General features: G+C 39.0%; 1 protein-coding gene across 2 annotated transcripts in view; it reads left to right on the top strand.

Moving 5' to 3' along the window:
- Positions 1–16,301, top strand: part of mpped1 (metallophosphoesterase domain containing 1) — a 101,223-nt gene extending 84,922 nt beyond the window's left edge. For both annotated transcript variants that reach the window (XM_074698382.1, XM_074698383.1), the window contains exons 6-7: positions 5,575–5,688; positions 12,438–16,301. In XM_074698382.1, coding sequence (XP_074554483.1) covers positions 5,575–5,688; positions 12,438–12,556 — 233 coding nt within the window. In that variant the 3' untranslated portion in view covers positions 12,557–16,301. The remainder of the gene's footprint in view (positions 1–5,574; positions 5,689–12,437) is intronic.
- The last annotated feature ends 2,024 nt before the right edge of the window (positions 16,302–18,325 follow it).

The raw sequence follows: 18,325 nt of genomic DNA, 5'->3' as shown, positions 1-18,325 counted from the left end.
GTTCCACACTTAACTGTCAGTCAGTTCAGCAACACCCACAAAAATGCAAATTTTATAGTTCTCTGAACAAAGTAATGTGCGATGAGGACTTTTGTTTGTTTGTTTGTTTTTCAGGCTGTAGATGGCTGTTTTTTTTATTTACAAGGGGAACAAAATCTACTTTTGTATTACTGAAAACAAAAAACAATGAGTGTTTTATTTCTTTGGGGAGAAAAAAGTTTAATCAAAGAGTGGATAAAAGGAAAGACACACTCAACTTACCACTTACTAGTTGGCATTCACCAGTCGACACTCACCAACGACCAACCACCGGTCACCAATCACGCACTTACCAAATAAATATTTATTGAAGCCAAGTTCAGAAATCAAAATGGAAATACGTAATAAAACTAGGAATCAATGAGTAGAATAGTCCTGTTGTGTCAATGAAACAAACCAAAAAATAAAGAATAGAATAAAAAAAGTCTCAAAATAGTAAAAAGTTATTCTGGGTTTGTTATGGTGATTTTTCTTTCTTTCTGTTTTTTTTTTTTTTTTTTGAATAAATTCTGTTTTTGACCCGTCTCATACTGATGAAGCTAATTCCAGGCAGAAGAACTTTAAAAGAAAAGTTCACATACATACAATCAGTACTCACTCGACATTAGGGATGGGTACCTTTCACATTTGAAACAATACAGTACCAATGCCCAGTACCTGGCAATTGGTATGGGTACTCAACAGAACCAATTGTTGGTACTTTTTCTGTTTATGTGGTAAAAACATTACATTGATTAATAAAGAAATATTATATTGTATTTTTTTCAATTTAACATAATTATTCTTCAATAACCCTAACCCTAACCTTGCAATGTTGTGTTCATGTCCAGCATGGAAAATCACCTACTCTTCCAATTCCTCACAGTCACAAGGATGCATTTAGGTACCTATACATGGTACCTTTTGATTTTACGTGAATCGGTACCCGGTACTTTTGACAGAATTTGGTAATTGGTACCTAAAAAAGTACCTGTTTTGGAACCCATCCCTAGTTGTCATGTTGTATAACTGTGACAAAACCAGGACATTAAAGTTCACCTATAAGATGTGTGTAGTTTTGTTCCATGTAACAATTTGCACAAATGACAAAAATATATGATTTTAATTTAGCTTCCACTGTAAACTAAGTTAGTCGTTGATGCATTCTGCATTCTTTCTCTCATGTTGGGTCATATCTAAGTGTTGTTAATGAGAACACTTACACCGTGTAGATTGAAAAAAAACTCTAATATGAGACAACAGGTGACAAGTGGATGTGCGTGCCGCATCTCCAGGCAAATTGGTGATTGCTTGTATACGACTGTAGAGCAAGAGAAAAATAATCAAAGATGCCAGAAAAGTTTATCTCAAATGTGTGAAACGCAAAGAAGCAAACTGGATCAGGAAGTGTCAGAAATGATGAGGCACGGTTTTTTACAAGGCATGATAAACCAGCAGATTACCACAAAGACACTCAAACACAGGTACAGGAGCTATCAGCCAACAGGGTCAGACTGTGCGGAGTGATCTGTGAATGGAAAGGTGAAAAATCTGGACCAAAGCATGGATTTTCATAAGTGCTAAGGCCAACAAACATCCCTTTTGATTTATTGAAAAAGGAAAAAGTAGTGGACGTTTAACTGCAGCAGAAGCATCATTTCACTGAAGGAGACATAAACCAGCAGATCGTCTGCACACGTGCAAAGTTTTTTGCAAGACTTGAAGGAACTGCCTGAATAAAGAAGGAGAAAAGGGGAAAGTATGGATGTTAAAGTAGTTTTACAAGTGATCACTTTCAAGTTATTTATAAATAATCAATGGAGGAGGAAGGTGAAGGAGACAGGGTAAAAGCAAGATGTTGTTCAAACTGCAGCAGAAGCACCCCTTCTTTTACGAGGTGCGATAAACCAGCAGATCGTCCGCAAAAGAGGGAAAATATGGCCTCTTTATCTGGCTGTGAGGAAGAAGTTAACAGCAGAGACAGAGACAGAGAGGGAAAGTGAGACAAAAAGAGGAAAACAGGCTCAGTGCCCAAAGCAGCAGCTGCTTTGAAACAAGCGGCACATTAGAGCAAAATACCCCGAGACACAAAAAGCCCTCGTAACTTCTCACTTCACTTCCAGCGTCTCTGAAGGCTTGTAAAAGAATACACTCACAGTTTTAAGGCTTTTTAGACTGCAACTGGTACTAAAAGTGTGTTTTTTTTCCTCAGGTAGATACATTTAGAGGATAAAATAGTCGACTTTCACTTTACCAGCATGACTGATTCACTGCCAGTCGGGAACACGGGAGATTTTATGTCTGTGTTGAGTACGAGAGGGTCCATTAACTTTGCTTTGAGTGAGATTTTTAGCCCTCTGTTTGGTAGTGAAAAAATAAGAATGTGGGAAGAGACTTAAAGTGGTCTCTGGAGAGTCTTTCCTTTTCACTTTCCCTTCTCTCCCCTGGCTCAAATCTATCAAATGATGAGACTCGCTACTTCTCACTTTTCACCAGTGCAGAGTTACATGGACAGAAAGTGTTCTACAGTTTGGGTTTTGGGCTGTCATAGTCTTCCTTCAACTAAACTTTAATCCAACTTAGAGAAAGATGAATAGTAGTCATGTAGTTTTCCATCCAGATCTCACAGCCAGTCCAACTTAAGACTCGTAAACCAACTCTGATTGGTTTGGTGTGATTAAAGAGTCGGTAAAATGCTAGAATTCATTATTACATTCAGGGGAAAAAAATGTCTTTTCCCGTATGCCACTTATAATTCAGCAATAAAATAACTAAGACCTGGGGTGCAGATGGCCTAGCGGTATAGGTCGCGCCCCATGAGGTTCTTTCTCAGGTGGTTGGCCTGGAGTCAAGTCCAGCCTGCAGCCTGTTTCCTGCATGTCATTCCCCACTCTCACCTTGTTTACATCTCTCATTCACTGACCTGTTTAAGGCATGAAAAGCCCCCCAAAAAATAACTTAAAAAAAAAACAAAAAAAAAACAATAAGATTAAAGAGCAGTGGCGTACACAGACTTTTTGAAGGGCAGGGGCAAAAATGAGAAAAAAAGCACCTACAAGCGCGTTCTTGCCACTGAAGAGGGCACTAAGTTTGGCACTTTTTGTGCCATGTCATTTCATACTGTCATGCCATATCGTATTTGTGTTTCCACAGCCAACCGTGCCCCCCGTGGCATTGTTGTAGCTCCACCTTCTGAGATCATATTGATTTAGTCTTGCACCCCTATGGAGGGGGTCCGAAAAAGTGGAACGGCTCGTCTCCGTTATTTGGGGGTCTGTCCCGGGATTAGTCAATGGAACGCCGTAAAGTGCATGCCATGCTGAGATATGGAATGAAACAATGATTGGATGGGGGCACAATTACCAGACAATGTGGTAGTGCCAAAATCTGCAGTTTGTCCAGTGTCCACGTGAGGCTGTCTCCAGAAGTACCAGAAACCACATCAAGCCAAAATAAGACATTTTCACAGCAGAAATAAACACGTTTACAGCCTGGTGCAAAAAAAAATGTCTCCCATCTGAATCCTTTACTTCACTATGGGCACACCCTGCACAGAGGGTAAACTTTTTTCACACCAGCTACGTGTTCAGTCCGGCAAGCTGTATGACTGACAGACAGCTGGAGTCACAGACCAAGGAGTTCCCGTGCCTCCCACTCCATTGATAAGTCTCTCTCCATTCATGTTGGGCTGTAAAACCTCAAACCTGTTGACTCCTGGTCTGGCTCAGCTCATTATGTCCATTAACTGATTTTGACACGGTCTGTTTCATTTTGAAAGTCAGTGGGTGTTTTGGGTAGTTTCCAGTCATGACTTCCTGTCCCTCTCGATCTTCCCTACGCTAAATTTATACCTCACAGCTCTGCGTCCGTTTAAAATTGGATGGCTGCGTATTACTTGCAACAGGACGGACCAGCTATGCAGACGGACTGCAACAGAACGAATCCTGTGTGAGTTGACACATTGATTTGAATGAAACCTATTGGATCTGAGGCTCAAAGCCTGCCCCATGGCCGTGGTTGACGATTTGCCTTAAAACTCTATTGCAGGAACAGATGGATGATGTCATTGAGACTACATCCATTTGTTTTACAGTCTATGGGTACAATGCAACATTGTACCATATGATTAAACAATATATACAACACAAAATTATATATTACAGCAAAACAAACTGTAATACGTTAACGTCATTACTCTAAATTGTATAACAAGTCAACTTGATCCAGAAGTCTTCATACTCAACAAATTTGTCCTCAAAGCTTTAAAACTTAACCTCAGTCTGCTTTAGAAACTTGATATCTGATGTAAAATTGCCCTGAAATATCTGTGGCTTTACATGGCCCTGATCCTAAAGAAGCAGATTTGACGTCGATTCACCCAGTCTTGAAAACTTGAGGTTTGATTTGCACCTAAAATCTTGAAAAGCAACTTTGACTTTGCACCAAAAAAAAAAAACCCAGCTCAGTTTTGTCCCTCACAACTTAAATTTGGATTTGGACTTTTGCTTTAAAAACTTGAGGCACGATTATGACACACCTTTCAATAGTTATTGCCCTTCAGAAAAGAGAGAGAGAGAGCTCAGGTGCCAAGTGTCCAGTCCAGATCAGAACTTGAGACTTTGCTTCAGAGATGTAGATCTCATTTTTGTGGATTTTCAGGCTCTCTAGAGTTTAAATCCACATTTTTTGGTACAGACTGCAGATCTTTGAGCTACAGTCCTGGCAAACACAAACATTATATACCCTGCCTAATTCTCATGATACTTCCTGAGTCCGCTCATGCTGCTCAGAGGACACCCAAAGGACTCATTGTTGGTAAACATTAACATAAGGCCTCATTTTCTTTATTTTTCGGTCCTTTTGTTCCCTCGTCTCTACTTTCCTTTTGTGTTTGCTCTCCTCTCTCCGTCTCTCTGTCTGGGCAGAGCGACAGAAGGCAGGAAAGATGGAGGCACGAGCTCCTCAGTCTTTTTATTTTTCCGACTTGATGCTTTTATTGACTCAGCATCAGCGGCATCCGTCCTCGTCGAGCAGCCACTAAATCATACACACTCCGCGCTTCATCCTTGTCACACACACTGTGAAGTCTGCATCTGTGTGTGTGTCTGTGATTGATCTTTATTTTCTGTCGCTGCTTTCCGGGACTTTTCTTTATGTGCTTGGATGTGCAGTTTGCCGTTAAAGCGAGGAGTCTGCGATGGAGAGGAGAGCGTGTTTTTATAATGTGATGTATGGCTTTTTGAAGGGAGATGGAATTTATAACACTTAAAGACAAAAACTGAGCTAAAGAACAAACAAAAATATGCAACGCTCGACCAAACCTCACTGTAGTCACTTAAAGGTTCATCAATGAATAACTGGAAGAGAAAAAAAAAGTGTAATAAACCTTTAATCTCCTTTTCCTTGCAACTTTGACTTTGCATTTTTGCATACTTTGTTATTAAAATGTTGTTTTCCAGCCCTTTTACCTCCTATTTATGCTGTCCTGATCCACAGCTCTATCCACATGACATGTTAGCTGTGAGGTGTGTTTGATTCGTGTGTCCCTGTCTGCAGGTTTCCTGGACTGGGTCCCCAAGAAGATGCAGCGTGTGGGCTGCATGGAGCTACTGAACACGGTGCAGAGGAGAGTCCAGCCCAAGCTACACGTGTTTGGACACATTCATGAAGGTAACTGTGCAAAACACTGTGGCACAAATAAAGTGCAGAACCATTTACAGGTTTGGTTTTACACACAAGACATTTTTATTTCAACATTAACTTTTTTTTTTACATCAAAAGTAAAAGAATAATATTTTTCAGGTTTTTCAGGTCAATCTTTTTCACTTCCTACTTTAATGTTATACTCCCTTTCAGCAGACTGTCTGCTACAATTTGGTGTTAGTTGCAGGTTTGTACAATAATTTGTTACCTGGCAGTGTTAAAAATTATGATGACCCAGTACATATTTCATATTCCAGATCTTAGTATCCAGAATATTGCCAGGATCTGGATCTTACTTGTACATCTGTCAGAAATGATGGTGACCTTGTCTCGTATTGTTTTGCAAAGTAATCCAACTATTTATGGTGGAGTTATATACACATATGGTGAAAACGGCTCTATCTCACAATGATAAAGAATCCTTTAAAAAAGTCCTGGATCCTGACAGTGATCCAGATCACCACCAAAATTTAATCACTTCTTCCTGAAAATTTTATCAAGATCTGTTTGTAACTTTTTGAGTTATATTGTTCACAGACAAACTCCCCCAAAAACGTAACCTCCTTGGTAGAGGTAACAAAGTAAGTTCGAGTAAAATTAAACAGAAGAAATAACACTTTCAATCTGTATCTGATTGAATTCAGCCTTGAGCAGAGGGACGCATGTCTGCCAATACTCCTAGATTTTTAATTTCTTTCCATTTTCAGTGCCTTTTTTTGTTTTACTTTTTAAAAAAATAGGGTAGATAGAGATAAGAGAACAGGTGACTCGTGGCAGAGTGAGAGGAAACCCACAGCAGATTCTAATTCTACATTATACTGCTCATTATCCACTCCCCAACCAAAGAAACAATATGACACAGTATTGATTTCAAGTCAATTCTACATTTTTTGATTTTAAAGAGATTTATGCAATTAAGAAGCAAAAGGAATGGTCTCTAAGATTAAAATGATGTTTTAATGTACGTGTCACGACACATTATGCTGCACATTCTCCGATATGGTGAAGTCAAGCCATCAAATAAAAGAAACACAGACTCAGATCTGAACTTCAAGAAAAGTCTAAAACTAAATGCTGCAGCTTAATCATCCAGATGTGAAGGAATTATAATTAATGGATTTTTTTTTTTTTAAGGGATGCATTAAAAAAATTAAGCTGTTTTTATGACTCTGGGACCAGAAGATGTACAGATGGTCTGGGAGAAATAATAAACTCTGGAAACATCTGGAGGAGATATTTACATTAAAGTTCTGAGCTAAAATAATAATGTCGAACATTTAATATGGAACTGATGTCGGCTGCATCTCTAAAGCCGACAGAGGGCTGTCAGGGAGTTTGTAAATCTCCACAGATCTGTGGATGAAAGGAAATCAAAGAGAGAAAAATCACCGGACATCCATGAAGAATCAAAACGGGAGTCTCAAGATAACTGGACACTTTCATGGCACAGTTTGAACATTTTATACAAGCACTCTTTCATATTTCTTAATGTGTAACGACCAAATTAGACCAGGTCCAGGTCTGACACAGCTATTCCACATTTGCAAGCTCTTGACAGGCTGTTAAGTCCATCACACCCAGTCACTTTTTAATTTAAGTCAGGACAGTCGGGTTCATTGAGAAACGTCCGACTCAGGAGTTTGACAACCTCTGTGATCAAAACCTCTGGAGACAGGATGTCGATAGACCGTCAATGTTTTTGTCATCGTGTCTGAGGACTTCTCTGCTGCATGTATCCAGTGTTGTTTACTACTTTGTAAAGGTTTTTTTTCCATTAACATCCTGTAGGTCTGTGTCCACTCTCACAGCTCCAGATCTAATAGATTTCAGTTACAGTCAACCAAATCAGATACCAAGATGTCTAGTTTTGCTGTAACCGAAAAGTGAAACAAAAACAAACAACAAAAAAAACACTTTATTTGAGAGAGGAAGCACTTTGTGAGCAATAAATCTACAAATTGAGATTATAAAACAGACTTCATTGCATTTATTTGGTACAAGAATCAAGACGTGGGTAAGATTTGTGTTACATGATTAGCATTGGCTTTTTTTTTTTTAAATCTCTTTTTTTTTTAATCAACAGAATACAGTTTGTACATTTTCTTTTTCAAGTGAATGTAAGTAGGGCTGAACAATGAATCAAATTTAAACCGACACCGCAATGCAACAGAGTGCATTTTTCAAATCGCAAAGTCTGCAATTAAAAAATAAATAAAATTTTAAAAAAGTTTCATGTACACAAACCTTTAGTCTATTTCATTTCATTTCATCACAACATGAAGGCCTAGCCTTCATACTGTAGAATGATATAGAATGATTTTATTATTTTTGTTAGTAAATAATGCAAAAGACACCCCCCCCAATAAATAAATAAAATAAAATAGAATGAAATAAAATAAAATAAAATAAAATAAAATAAAATAAAATAAAATAAAATAAAATAAAATAAAATAAAATGAAATAAAATAAAATAAAATAAATAAATAAAAATATTGCATGCTAAATCACAATTGCAATATTGGTTAAAAAAAAAATCATAATTAGATTATATTCCAAAATCATTCAGTCCTAAATGTAAGTCAAAGGCCTGTGACAGTCGTCAATAAATCAATTAATCGTTCAATAAATGAAATTAACTCAATAATTTTGCCGGCCTCAATATAACACCATGTGCATGCCTGTTTGTTTTTGTAGTTTGGGATGAAGCTGATGAGGCTGATGAAGCCTCATGGATGAGAGGAGAAACGTCTTCACAAACACAGAATAACTGAGCTGGATGAGAATTAACATGGACACAGAGAGTGTAGTTTGCTACATCACAAAAAGAAATTCTGAATTTTTACCCAGTTTTTTATTCAAGAGCAATTTTTGACTGAAAGCCCATTTCATTTTCATTGTTTGTTTTTTTTTTTTTTTTGGATATTTGAAAGTAGCTGGTATTACAATTACATTAGTAAAAATATTAATGAGAAATAAAAGTTTAATGCATTTGAAAGAGTGTACTACATTTTATGGTATATTATTTTCATATTAGTGGTTAATTTGGCCTCAAAATAATATTGTTTGTCATCAATAATTGTGACAATATATCATCCAGCAAAATTTGTTTTCGGCCCAGGCCTAGTAAATCGCTTAAAACTACAGGAAGCAAATGCAAAATGAGGTTTGTCAACACATTTGTATTTACACTCGCACCAATTATCTGCCGTGTTTTGGTGCAAAACTAAGGTAAAAGAAAATATAGGACACAGAATTTAAAAGTGTAAAGCTACTATACGATACATGAGTTGAGTGTGTGTTCACTTGAAACAATGATAGAGGTGTAAAAGTGCATCACTGATGGACACACCAGGCTGAATTTTATCTCACTGAAGAAAAGAGGAGAGCGTTAGTGGATGATGATTTTATTACTTTGGGAAGGTGGAATTTAATCCAATAAGATTTAAACCCTGAGCTCCCAAAAATTCATAAAATGTTCTTTTAAGATGTAACACAAAGAAAAGAAAAGAAGAGAGTTATCTCAGGCATTTTAAGTGAATTACACTGACAGCCGTGTTACCTCCAAGAAGGCAGAAATGCTGCAGTTTGCTGGAGGAAAATGATGGCGTTATATATTATAAAAGAAGTGAGCTTCTAGATGCCCATCAGCATTTCATCCAGGCCAGCGAGGGCAGAGAGGCCGCTTCCCTGGACTCAGGTTTGCTTTTTTCAGGGTTATCGGGTCAGCGCTCAGCCCCTGGAGCAGCCGTCCCCCATTGGAGAGAACCAGATTAGAAACTAGATCAGATTTTCTAACAGGAGAAACAGGCTGAAAGCTGCTCTCTTTATGATTATTAAGAGGAGAGAAATCCATAAAGACATAAATTATCCTCGCTGTTTCTGTATTCATGTATTCCAAATCTGAAAAAAAAGAGCAGCGTAGACACGCAGAGATCTGTTCCAAGAGCTGCTAAAAAGTGACACCTACACTTAACAAAATCACTGATGGTGCAGAGTTAAACTGCACTACTTTTTTGGAGATGGTTGTTAACTTATGCTCGACAAAATGGTCACACTTTCAGATCTGCCATTTGGAAAGGAACGTTGCTCCAAAGTGGCTTTTGAGCGCAGATTTTTTTTTTAGTAGTGGTGTTAGTGTCACACTCTCATGCATACATTTGCTCAAACTGGATTCTCACAGTTTTCAGAGATGAAGATGAGCTGTGATACTCACAGCTTATAACCACAGCTTTTCCCTCTCTTGTTTGTGTGTTTATTATAAAAGCAGACCCCTGTACTCTCTCCAATTTAGTTTGAATATTTAAGCATATATTGAGGGATATTTGCTGAGGATTTGCATTTCTTTGGGGAATCTTTGTAGAAAGCAGAAAAAATATTAAAATCCCATATTTAATAAAACACCACTCTAAAGTATTACAGCTATATTCTAAAAGAAAAAGTGCACTGCTAATATTTGCATCCAAAAAGTTGCTCAGTAAAGTAGAAGCATCAGTATTTTGAACATTTTAGACTTTAAAGAGGGGGTGTTGTGATTTTATTAAGGTTGATAATGTCCCTCTGGTCTTGCTGTAGTAGCTTAACATAATTTACAGCTCAACAAAATCCTGATCTTTCTCACTCTGGTGTTTTATAAAACCCTTATTTCTGCTTCCATCTGAAATGCTTCGTTTCGGACGCTGTCCCTTTAAGGCTCCCCTTTCAAGAAACCCTCTTTCCTCTGATTGGACAGCCCTCTAGAAGCCTGTCAAGGGCAGAGCTAGGGATGGGTACCTTTCACATTTAAAACAATACAGTGCAGGTGCCTGGTACCTGGGTACCTGGGTATCGGTACTGGTACTCAACGGTACCAATTTTTGGTACTTTGTGTGTGGTTTTGTAATAATAAGACCTCATAGTTTTTCAATTTCATACATGTATTAATTGATATATCAGCTACAACTGTGTTCATGTGCAGCATGGAAAATCCCCTACTCCTCCACTCCACCACAGTCATAAGGATGGTCTAGGTACCTAAGCATGGTACCGTTTGATTTTATGTAACCCGGTACTTGATACTACAGATGAAATTTGGTTGGTACCTGTAAAAGTACCTAGTTTGGTACCCATCCCTAGGCAGAGCTATGGAAAGACCTTGGTGTTTGAGGCCCATTCTTCCAACTTTTCATGGGTCACATCCTTACTCAATGACCTCATAATTTTTGCAAGTTTTGGGAAATCTCAAGTTTTGGGGTGTGCAAGTGAGTGGTGGTTTTCCCAGCTCTCTGTCCGCTATACAGGATATGCTTGTCTGTGTGTGTAAATGAAAATAGGCAGAACTTTGCCATGCACGAAACAGCACAAGAAGAAATGTGAACGCGACAAATGACATCCCATCATGTTAATTAGATAAATAACAAAAGGCTATTTAGTCTGTTGAATTATAAAACAAGGTATTGACCTGATTTATGAGAGAGGTAACTCTAAATCACTTCTGCTGTGATCTGGCGCTGTATGGAAAATAAAATCAACTTAACTTCCAGGGGGGGGCAGATGCCTCTGTTGGGGGGGCAGGCCGCTCCCCCTGTACAATAGCAGGGGAAACACTGAATATGGATCAGTCTGAAAATCTGAGTATCCAGTATTATTATTTTATATTCATTTTTAAAATATGGGAAGGCAGAATACCCCCACATTCCTGGGACAAGTTACCACCACACTTCAGAAACTGTGACAACTACTTGCTGAAACATTGGTTAGAAACAAATCAAACGTATACCCAGACCTAAAAACTGTTTCTTAATCTGATGCCTGTTCCCAAGGGGCTTTGGTTCATTGATCTTATTGTGTTGATACTGTCTGTGTCTTGTTTTGTATTTATCTATTAGTCTCGCTGTGTCTGTGCTGTGTAGGTACCTGCCTACTGGGACTACAAATGAAATTTAGCATCTGTGCTAAGTCTGGCACATTTCCATTAATGCTCAATGCAGTAATGTTGATTAATTTGCATTATCACTACTTGGTAAATAAAGAAATAACTCAAAAATCACAAGGACCAAAATACTAAATGTAAAAATATACTGTGACAGCCTTGTTGTGTTCAACCTTTGAACAAAACTACATCATCTCTGTGCTGAACTAACAATCTGATCCCAGGTGTTCCTCCCACCCACGATGCTTTTGGAAGTGGCCTCTCTTTTTTCATGAAAAAACAGAGTTTTGTGATTCATCATCATTGTAGATCTTTAACTCCCCAGAAAGGAAGGTGACAGATCTGCAGCAACACTTTGAGAGAAACTGTGGTGAAAACAGTGAGAGTGATGAGAGAGCTGTTGTCCACTGTCAGCGATAGTTGAAACAATAAAAACACTTAATGACAGCAAATTAAAAGTGTGAACTCACTGAAATAAATAATGATCGAAACCCTTAACACAGCTGGTGTTTTTGCCATGATCGAAATTATTCGGATTAAGCGTTTTGAATCCTGTGACCACCATCATAGCGCATTTTAACACCTCTTTGTTAACCAATCATTAGCGCTTTAGCAGCTACGTCCATATTGTGTATGAAGTCAGTAGCGATAATATGATAAAGTTGGCTTTATAGTGCGATCCGCTGCCCCCTAGTGGCCAAATATATAATTTCCGTTTCTCAGTTTAGCAGTTTTATCAAAATTCACCCTGTTTGCCACCTTGAATTAAAAAAAATCCTAAATCTCCTAATTTTTTTTTTCTTCCCAGGTTACGGCATGATGACCGACGGCACCACGACGTTCGTCAACGCCTCAGCCTGCACGGTCAACTTCCTGCCCATGAACGCACCCATCGTCTTCGACCTCCCAAACCCTCGGACCACATGACTAGAGGAGGCCGGCTCCCAAGCGCCTCCAGCCAATCAGGAGAAGGGAGCCAGGAGAGGTAGGTGAGGTCCGTGGGCAGCACAAGCGAAATTCTGTAAATACGACACGGGGGTGTGTTTTTGACACGACGGGAAATGTGCAGAGATGAAGAGGATCGACTTTCATGCCATTTTTAGTGCTGACATGTTTCATCTCCACAATGAGTCCAAGAGACGACACGAGGACAGAAGGAGAGATGTTTTAAGCACAGACAAAGCGCTCTCATTACTGCACTGACAATCTTGACTTTGCTCTCAGAGGCAAGACACTCCTGGACGTCTGTGTTGTTGTTTTTTTCACGCTGCTTTAAACCAACTGCAAATATCTGACTTGAAGTGAAACAACCCGACACCACTTTGACTGGGGAGCTTTGGTTTTGCAGCACGGGAACATTTTCTGGTTTTGAACATTAATTTTCCATCCTTTTTTTCTGCTTCTATCTTCCTCGTGTTTCTCTTTCCTCAGGCGTGAGTTATTTATTTTTTCGTGAGTGTATGTGTGAGATCAAAGGAAGTGTGTGAGGGCAGCAAGAGGTCTCTGCCAGGGGCGGTTAGACAGTCGGGGTGTCAAACGTGTTGACACTGCTCCCCTGGGCCTCATTACAGCCCTCATAAGCTCCTTCACGGTCAGGGGGAACCACGTGCAGCACTTCCCTCTTATTTTGCTCTTAATATTTCATGCTGTGAAGCTCAGACTTTTAGCCGGGATTTCAGGCTTTTTGGACTCAAATGGCATCAAGCAAAGGTGCTACATGCTGGAGCTTCTTCTGAATCGTCCTCTTCGCCGTGAATCATCCCTGATTCATGGGAGAGATGAGACTTTTCATCCGTTCAAAGAGGATTAAAGCTGTAATTTAATGTACTGTAACTGGTCTATGTAAATGTTCTCTGTTATTGTAAAGAACAAAAACTTTCTTGAAGATTTCCAAGTATTTGCTATGCTTTTCAAAAGAAACTTGTTAATATTTGTGTGGTTGTAACACTTTATTTGCGGTGTAAAAGCTTCTTATTGTACTTTTCTTCTCTGTCAAGCAGGTCGGCCCCATTTTTGGTGATTTCATGTCCCTAAGCAGAACGTCTGTGTGATTTTTTTTTTTTTAGAAAAAGGAGCTTTTATTTATTTTCTGAATGATTATATTCCCAGTCTGAAGTCTGAATGTGCTCAGCACATCAAGACCCCGTCACACTTTGATCTCCGTGCTCTCCGACATTATGTTGGAACGCTCCCTCAGGCTGCTGGTTTACTCGCGCTGCGCTCTCGCCTCTTCAGCACATCAGCGCTCATCCTGCCGCCTGATGTCTTAATGTTTCCAAACGGAGGGAATGAGACGGAGAGAGGAGAGGAGGATTGCTCACCAAGAAAACCATGTCTGTGCAGAAATGAAGGAGGTGCTGCACTTGTTAGAGCGTGCACACTGATGCTGAGGATGTGAAACTTCTGGCTGATCCATGCTTCACTGAGGGGAAGTGTTAGAAATAAGACACACCACTCTGGTTGAGGCTACAGTCCTCATTTCTTTAGTCACACTTTCGGTTCTTGACCCTGTTGTTACCAAAACTATCAAATGAAAGAGTAGACTCTTATCTTTCATCAGGACATAAAGTTTATTTCCCCTTTTTTCCTTTTTTTGGTAATTGGCAGTAGAATGAAGACTGGTTTCACCAAAAACACCTATTTCTGGCCAAAAAACAGAGAAACTCTTTCTCTGCCACCTACAGGGGTCACTTCATCAGCCTGTCTCGTTTGATGTCTGTAGATGTCGGTGGCAGCCAATGAAGAAAATAAAAGTAAAAAGCTCCCAAAAATAAGAAAAGGTGATGTTTAAAATGTAAAGTTGCTGTTGTTACTTAAGCTTTATGAAGCTCCATCAAGCTTTTAATTTGTAAACTGTAAATCTAAGAGGACAATGAAAGACATACCACCACACAGGGAAACTAAAGGGGTTAGATTTAGGGCCTGTTTCCACTACAAGCTTTTTTTTCTCGCACTTTGTCAAAAAGAAAAAAGAAAAGAAAAATCAGAACTTTCAGCCGCTGTAACAAATACTTTTTTCCACTGCACCTTCTGTTGAAAATATTTCACACTTTGGGATCCTGTGATTAAATAAAAACAAAAAGGGGCGGGGCTTCTGCGGTCAGCCTCGAATCCAATCTCCGGCTTTTTTTTTCCTGGCTTGTTACTCCCCAATATCTCCATTTTTCAGAGCAGAAATTTACAGGTGAAAAGCTGCTGCTAATACTCCTTGATAGTCACCACTTAGACCTGGTAAGTGCTGCTAGAGATCTCTAATAGCTCAGAAACAGTTAGCGTGAGTCATGCGAGCTCTGCTGTTGAGGTCAGAAAAACATGCTATCAGTGGACACAGGCCCTTACAGTTTGGGGCGTTGAGGAAACAGAGATAGTAGCTTCAAGAATCAAAGCGCTGTGGCTACAATGACCTATACTGCAGCCAGCCACCAGGGGGAGCTCTGAATGTGTTGTCTTCACTTGAGAAACTATTACATTTCCATCTTTTTATGCAGACTGGTTTTAAAAACATACAAAAATATATTCATAAATTCATATTAAGAAGTAAACAATCACGCTTTCAGATTCTTCTTCTACCTTCTTCAGTGAAGTTGGAGCAAACTTATTGTAGAAGAACGCAAAGACTCTCTGCAGATATTTCAATATAAAAGCAGCTTCTTCTCACCAGAAGGTGTTTGAGGATATTTGGTAAACTTCCTCCTGTCAGTCAGGTAAAAAACACCCCCTGCTCACACACCTTGATTGTTTGTTTTGAGCTAAACAAACTCCCAGAGTCACTTCCCCTACTTCTCTAATTGGTTTTGATGGATCAGAAGAACATGTGATGGCTCTTTGTTGAAATCTGGCACATGGTATCAGTACTCCTCTTCAAAGCTGCAGGATTTCAGGGATGAAGTGGGGAGACTTTAGATCAGGGTGATAGTTTGAATGTTTTTTGGTTGAATTAAAACACAAACTTAATTGAAGTTTGCAAAATGTTCCAAGAAAAGGAATAAAGGGAAAGTGTAAAAAAAAAAAATCAAATCTGGGAGGAACTTTTATCTTTAGGTTTCTCTAAAAGACGCTGTCTGTTTCTCTCCTCATTTAGACGTCTTCACTTTGATGCTCTCCTGCTTCAGTAGCTGTGTTATGTGTTTCCTGTTTTTTCTACTAAAGAGAAAAGGGTTCTGTACTATTTATTGATTTATTTCTCGAGGCATGCTTAAAGGAGTTAATGACTTCTGCTACTCAGACAATCTGCATATGAAGAGGTTTCTTCCAAAATGAGATACGAGCTGTTTGAAAAAGAGGGACGCCTACTCGGACGGGATGATTGGCAGCTCAAACTAGAAAGCAGATTGTTGTGGTTACTTTCTTTAAAAGGGTTATTAATAATTTATTTACCTGCTGGGGCCTTTTTATTTCAGCTAAACTGGATGGCTATCAACTTGAGGTCTCTTTTTAACGGTACGTTTTTCATTTTGGAATGAAAGTGCTCATATGATGTTGTATTTTGCGACCAATGTCGGGGACTTTTTTTTAAAACTGTAGAATAAAAAAAAAAAAAAGCCGACAGCTGCAAATTTTACCATGTTGCTCCCGGAGACAACTCTAAAAATGTAAAATACCTTTCTTTCTTAAACCATAAAGTTTCTGCTGGTTCTAAGAGATTATTGACTGATTGAATAAAACCTTATCTGTGACCTTGCCTCCTTCCTTTCCATCCTTTTGTCTCTCCTCATTTATTTTTTGTTCCAAAGCGGAGAAATTAGAGGCTGTAGGGAAACTTTCCTCATCCTGCTTCTTCTCCTTTTGTTCCAATCAAAGGTATCTGTGTCTCGTATCAATTATAGAGCCCGGAGCGGAGAGTTAATTTCCAGTAGCTAAACCCTCCCCGCTCCATCTCTGTCTCCCATTTTGTTCTGCAGGTCTTTCACACCTCTGCACATTCTAATGAGAACCCTCGTTCAAATAATTACATTAGTAATCCCAGAGGAGAGCGGGTAATTTATTCACGGGCGGCTTTTTACTTTGCCATTAATACAGCAAGCTTCCATACTCTTGTCTTTTTTCTCTCCCTCCTCTCAAACCGTAAAACCGAGCTCCTTCTCTGTCCCGTTTCCATCTGCTCGTTTCTCTCCCTCAGCCTCCTCAGATAATAATGCCCGGCCCTGTGCACGCTCTCATCCTCGCCGCCTGCAACTGTGCATCGTGCTGCCGTGGCATTTTTTTCCTCTGAATGAATGACAGACGTCCCCTTCGTCTCCTTGTCATCCGTCTCACTTCACACGTCCCATCCGAACAAAAGATGCACCCGGAGCTTCCCCTGTCGTCTGCAGCATAAGAAAGGCACTTTGTGTGATTGGCTTTGGAACACGAATCGGTGTCAAACACACAGACGGTGGACGAAGATGTGAAAAATCAAATTGTTTCAAAGTCTGTCTCGGTTAATCTTTAATTCTGAATTGTTAGTTCTTGAGATTGATCTGTTTTTCAGATCAAATGTAGAAATGTTGCTGCCACTGTTTAACCTGAAAGGACAACCCAGAGGAAACTATGACATGTGCCCTCTGTCCTGACAGTATCAGTCCTTTATCCTCCCATTAATCTATAGACATCACTTATTTTTGAAGCAAAAAACAACATTTCTTCTCAAATCAGCAGCTTTACAGATAGTTCAACAGTAATCTTCAAAGTTACACCTACTGGGGTACAGATACGGCCTAGGGGTGAAGGTCTTGTCTCATGAGGTTAGCCCCAATGCGAATCAGTTACAGGCAGTTGGTTTGGCATTATATCATAGCTGCCCCTACTATCATAGGGCTGAGCCTAACTGGTGCTCGGTAGCACTCTGGGTGTGAAAACAAATGGCAGAACAAAGAGCTACACAGCTGCACAGAAACTGCACATTGCTGAATACAAGAGAGGTCTTTGTACAATTTAAAGTTTTAAACCTTTTTCCCTCAGGATGAACATCTTTTAACATCAATGTGATTCATACTCCTGATCTTGCAGTAATTAAACATTTTTTTATGCATGAAAAAATTGCCAAATCATTTTTGACCCTTGTAACCTTCCATACCAAGTCTGCCAGAGTACATCTTTACATTTTTACATAGCATCATTTTTTGGGTAAAACTTTTGATTTACATCCATTCAAGCCTTATATCCAAAATTTGAAAAAAAGTGTAGACATATGTCCAGACTTCCTTAGTAAATTGCTAAATGTCATAGTTGTATCTCTCTAAATTGTAAAATGTAGAAAAAAGTGATGTGACCAACCATGGCCTGAACTGTAGTGTTTTTGTTGTTTACATTAAAGTCAGAGAAAACAGTGCTATGGGACATGTTGAAAAAGTATGATGAAAGTGTAACCTCCCAGACTTTATCTACCACAGGAATGATCGATCTGTTTTATCTGTTTTCAAATCTACCACTGATCGAAACTTAATGTGCAAAGCGATGCTGGGCTCTAAAGGGTCAAAGCACGGCTAGAGACATTAAGGGAATACAGACTTGGCAAAACATTATCTGGTTTGCAAAAGTGTTTCTCCTACCTTTTCAAAAATGTCCTGTTATACAAACTGTAATTTTTCTGCATGTCTATACCATTGTGACATATAGTCCATATTTTACAGTTATTAATTAATTAATCTTTTTTTTTTTTTAAAAAATTACTTATTCTTCCATTTTTAGAAGAGGATAGGAGAAATGCTACAATAA

The sequence above is a fragment of the Halichoeres trimaculatus genome, unplaced genomic scaffold (genome assembly GCF_033239565.1).
Source record: "Halichoeres trimaculatus isolate MK-OKI-2021-1 unplaced genomic scaffold, fHalTri1.1 fHalTri1_scaffold_21, whole genome shotgun sequence".
Lineage (NCBI taxonomy): Eukaryota > Metazoa > Chordata > Actinopteri > Labriformes > Labridae > Halichoeres > Halichoeres trimaculatus.
This window is presented reverse-complemented; position numbering and strand designations above follow the sequence as displayed.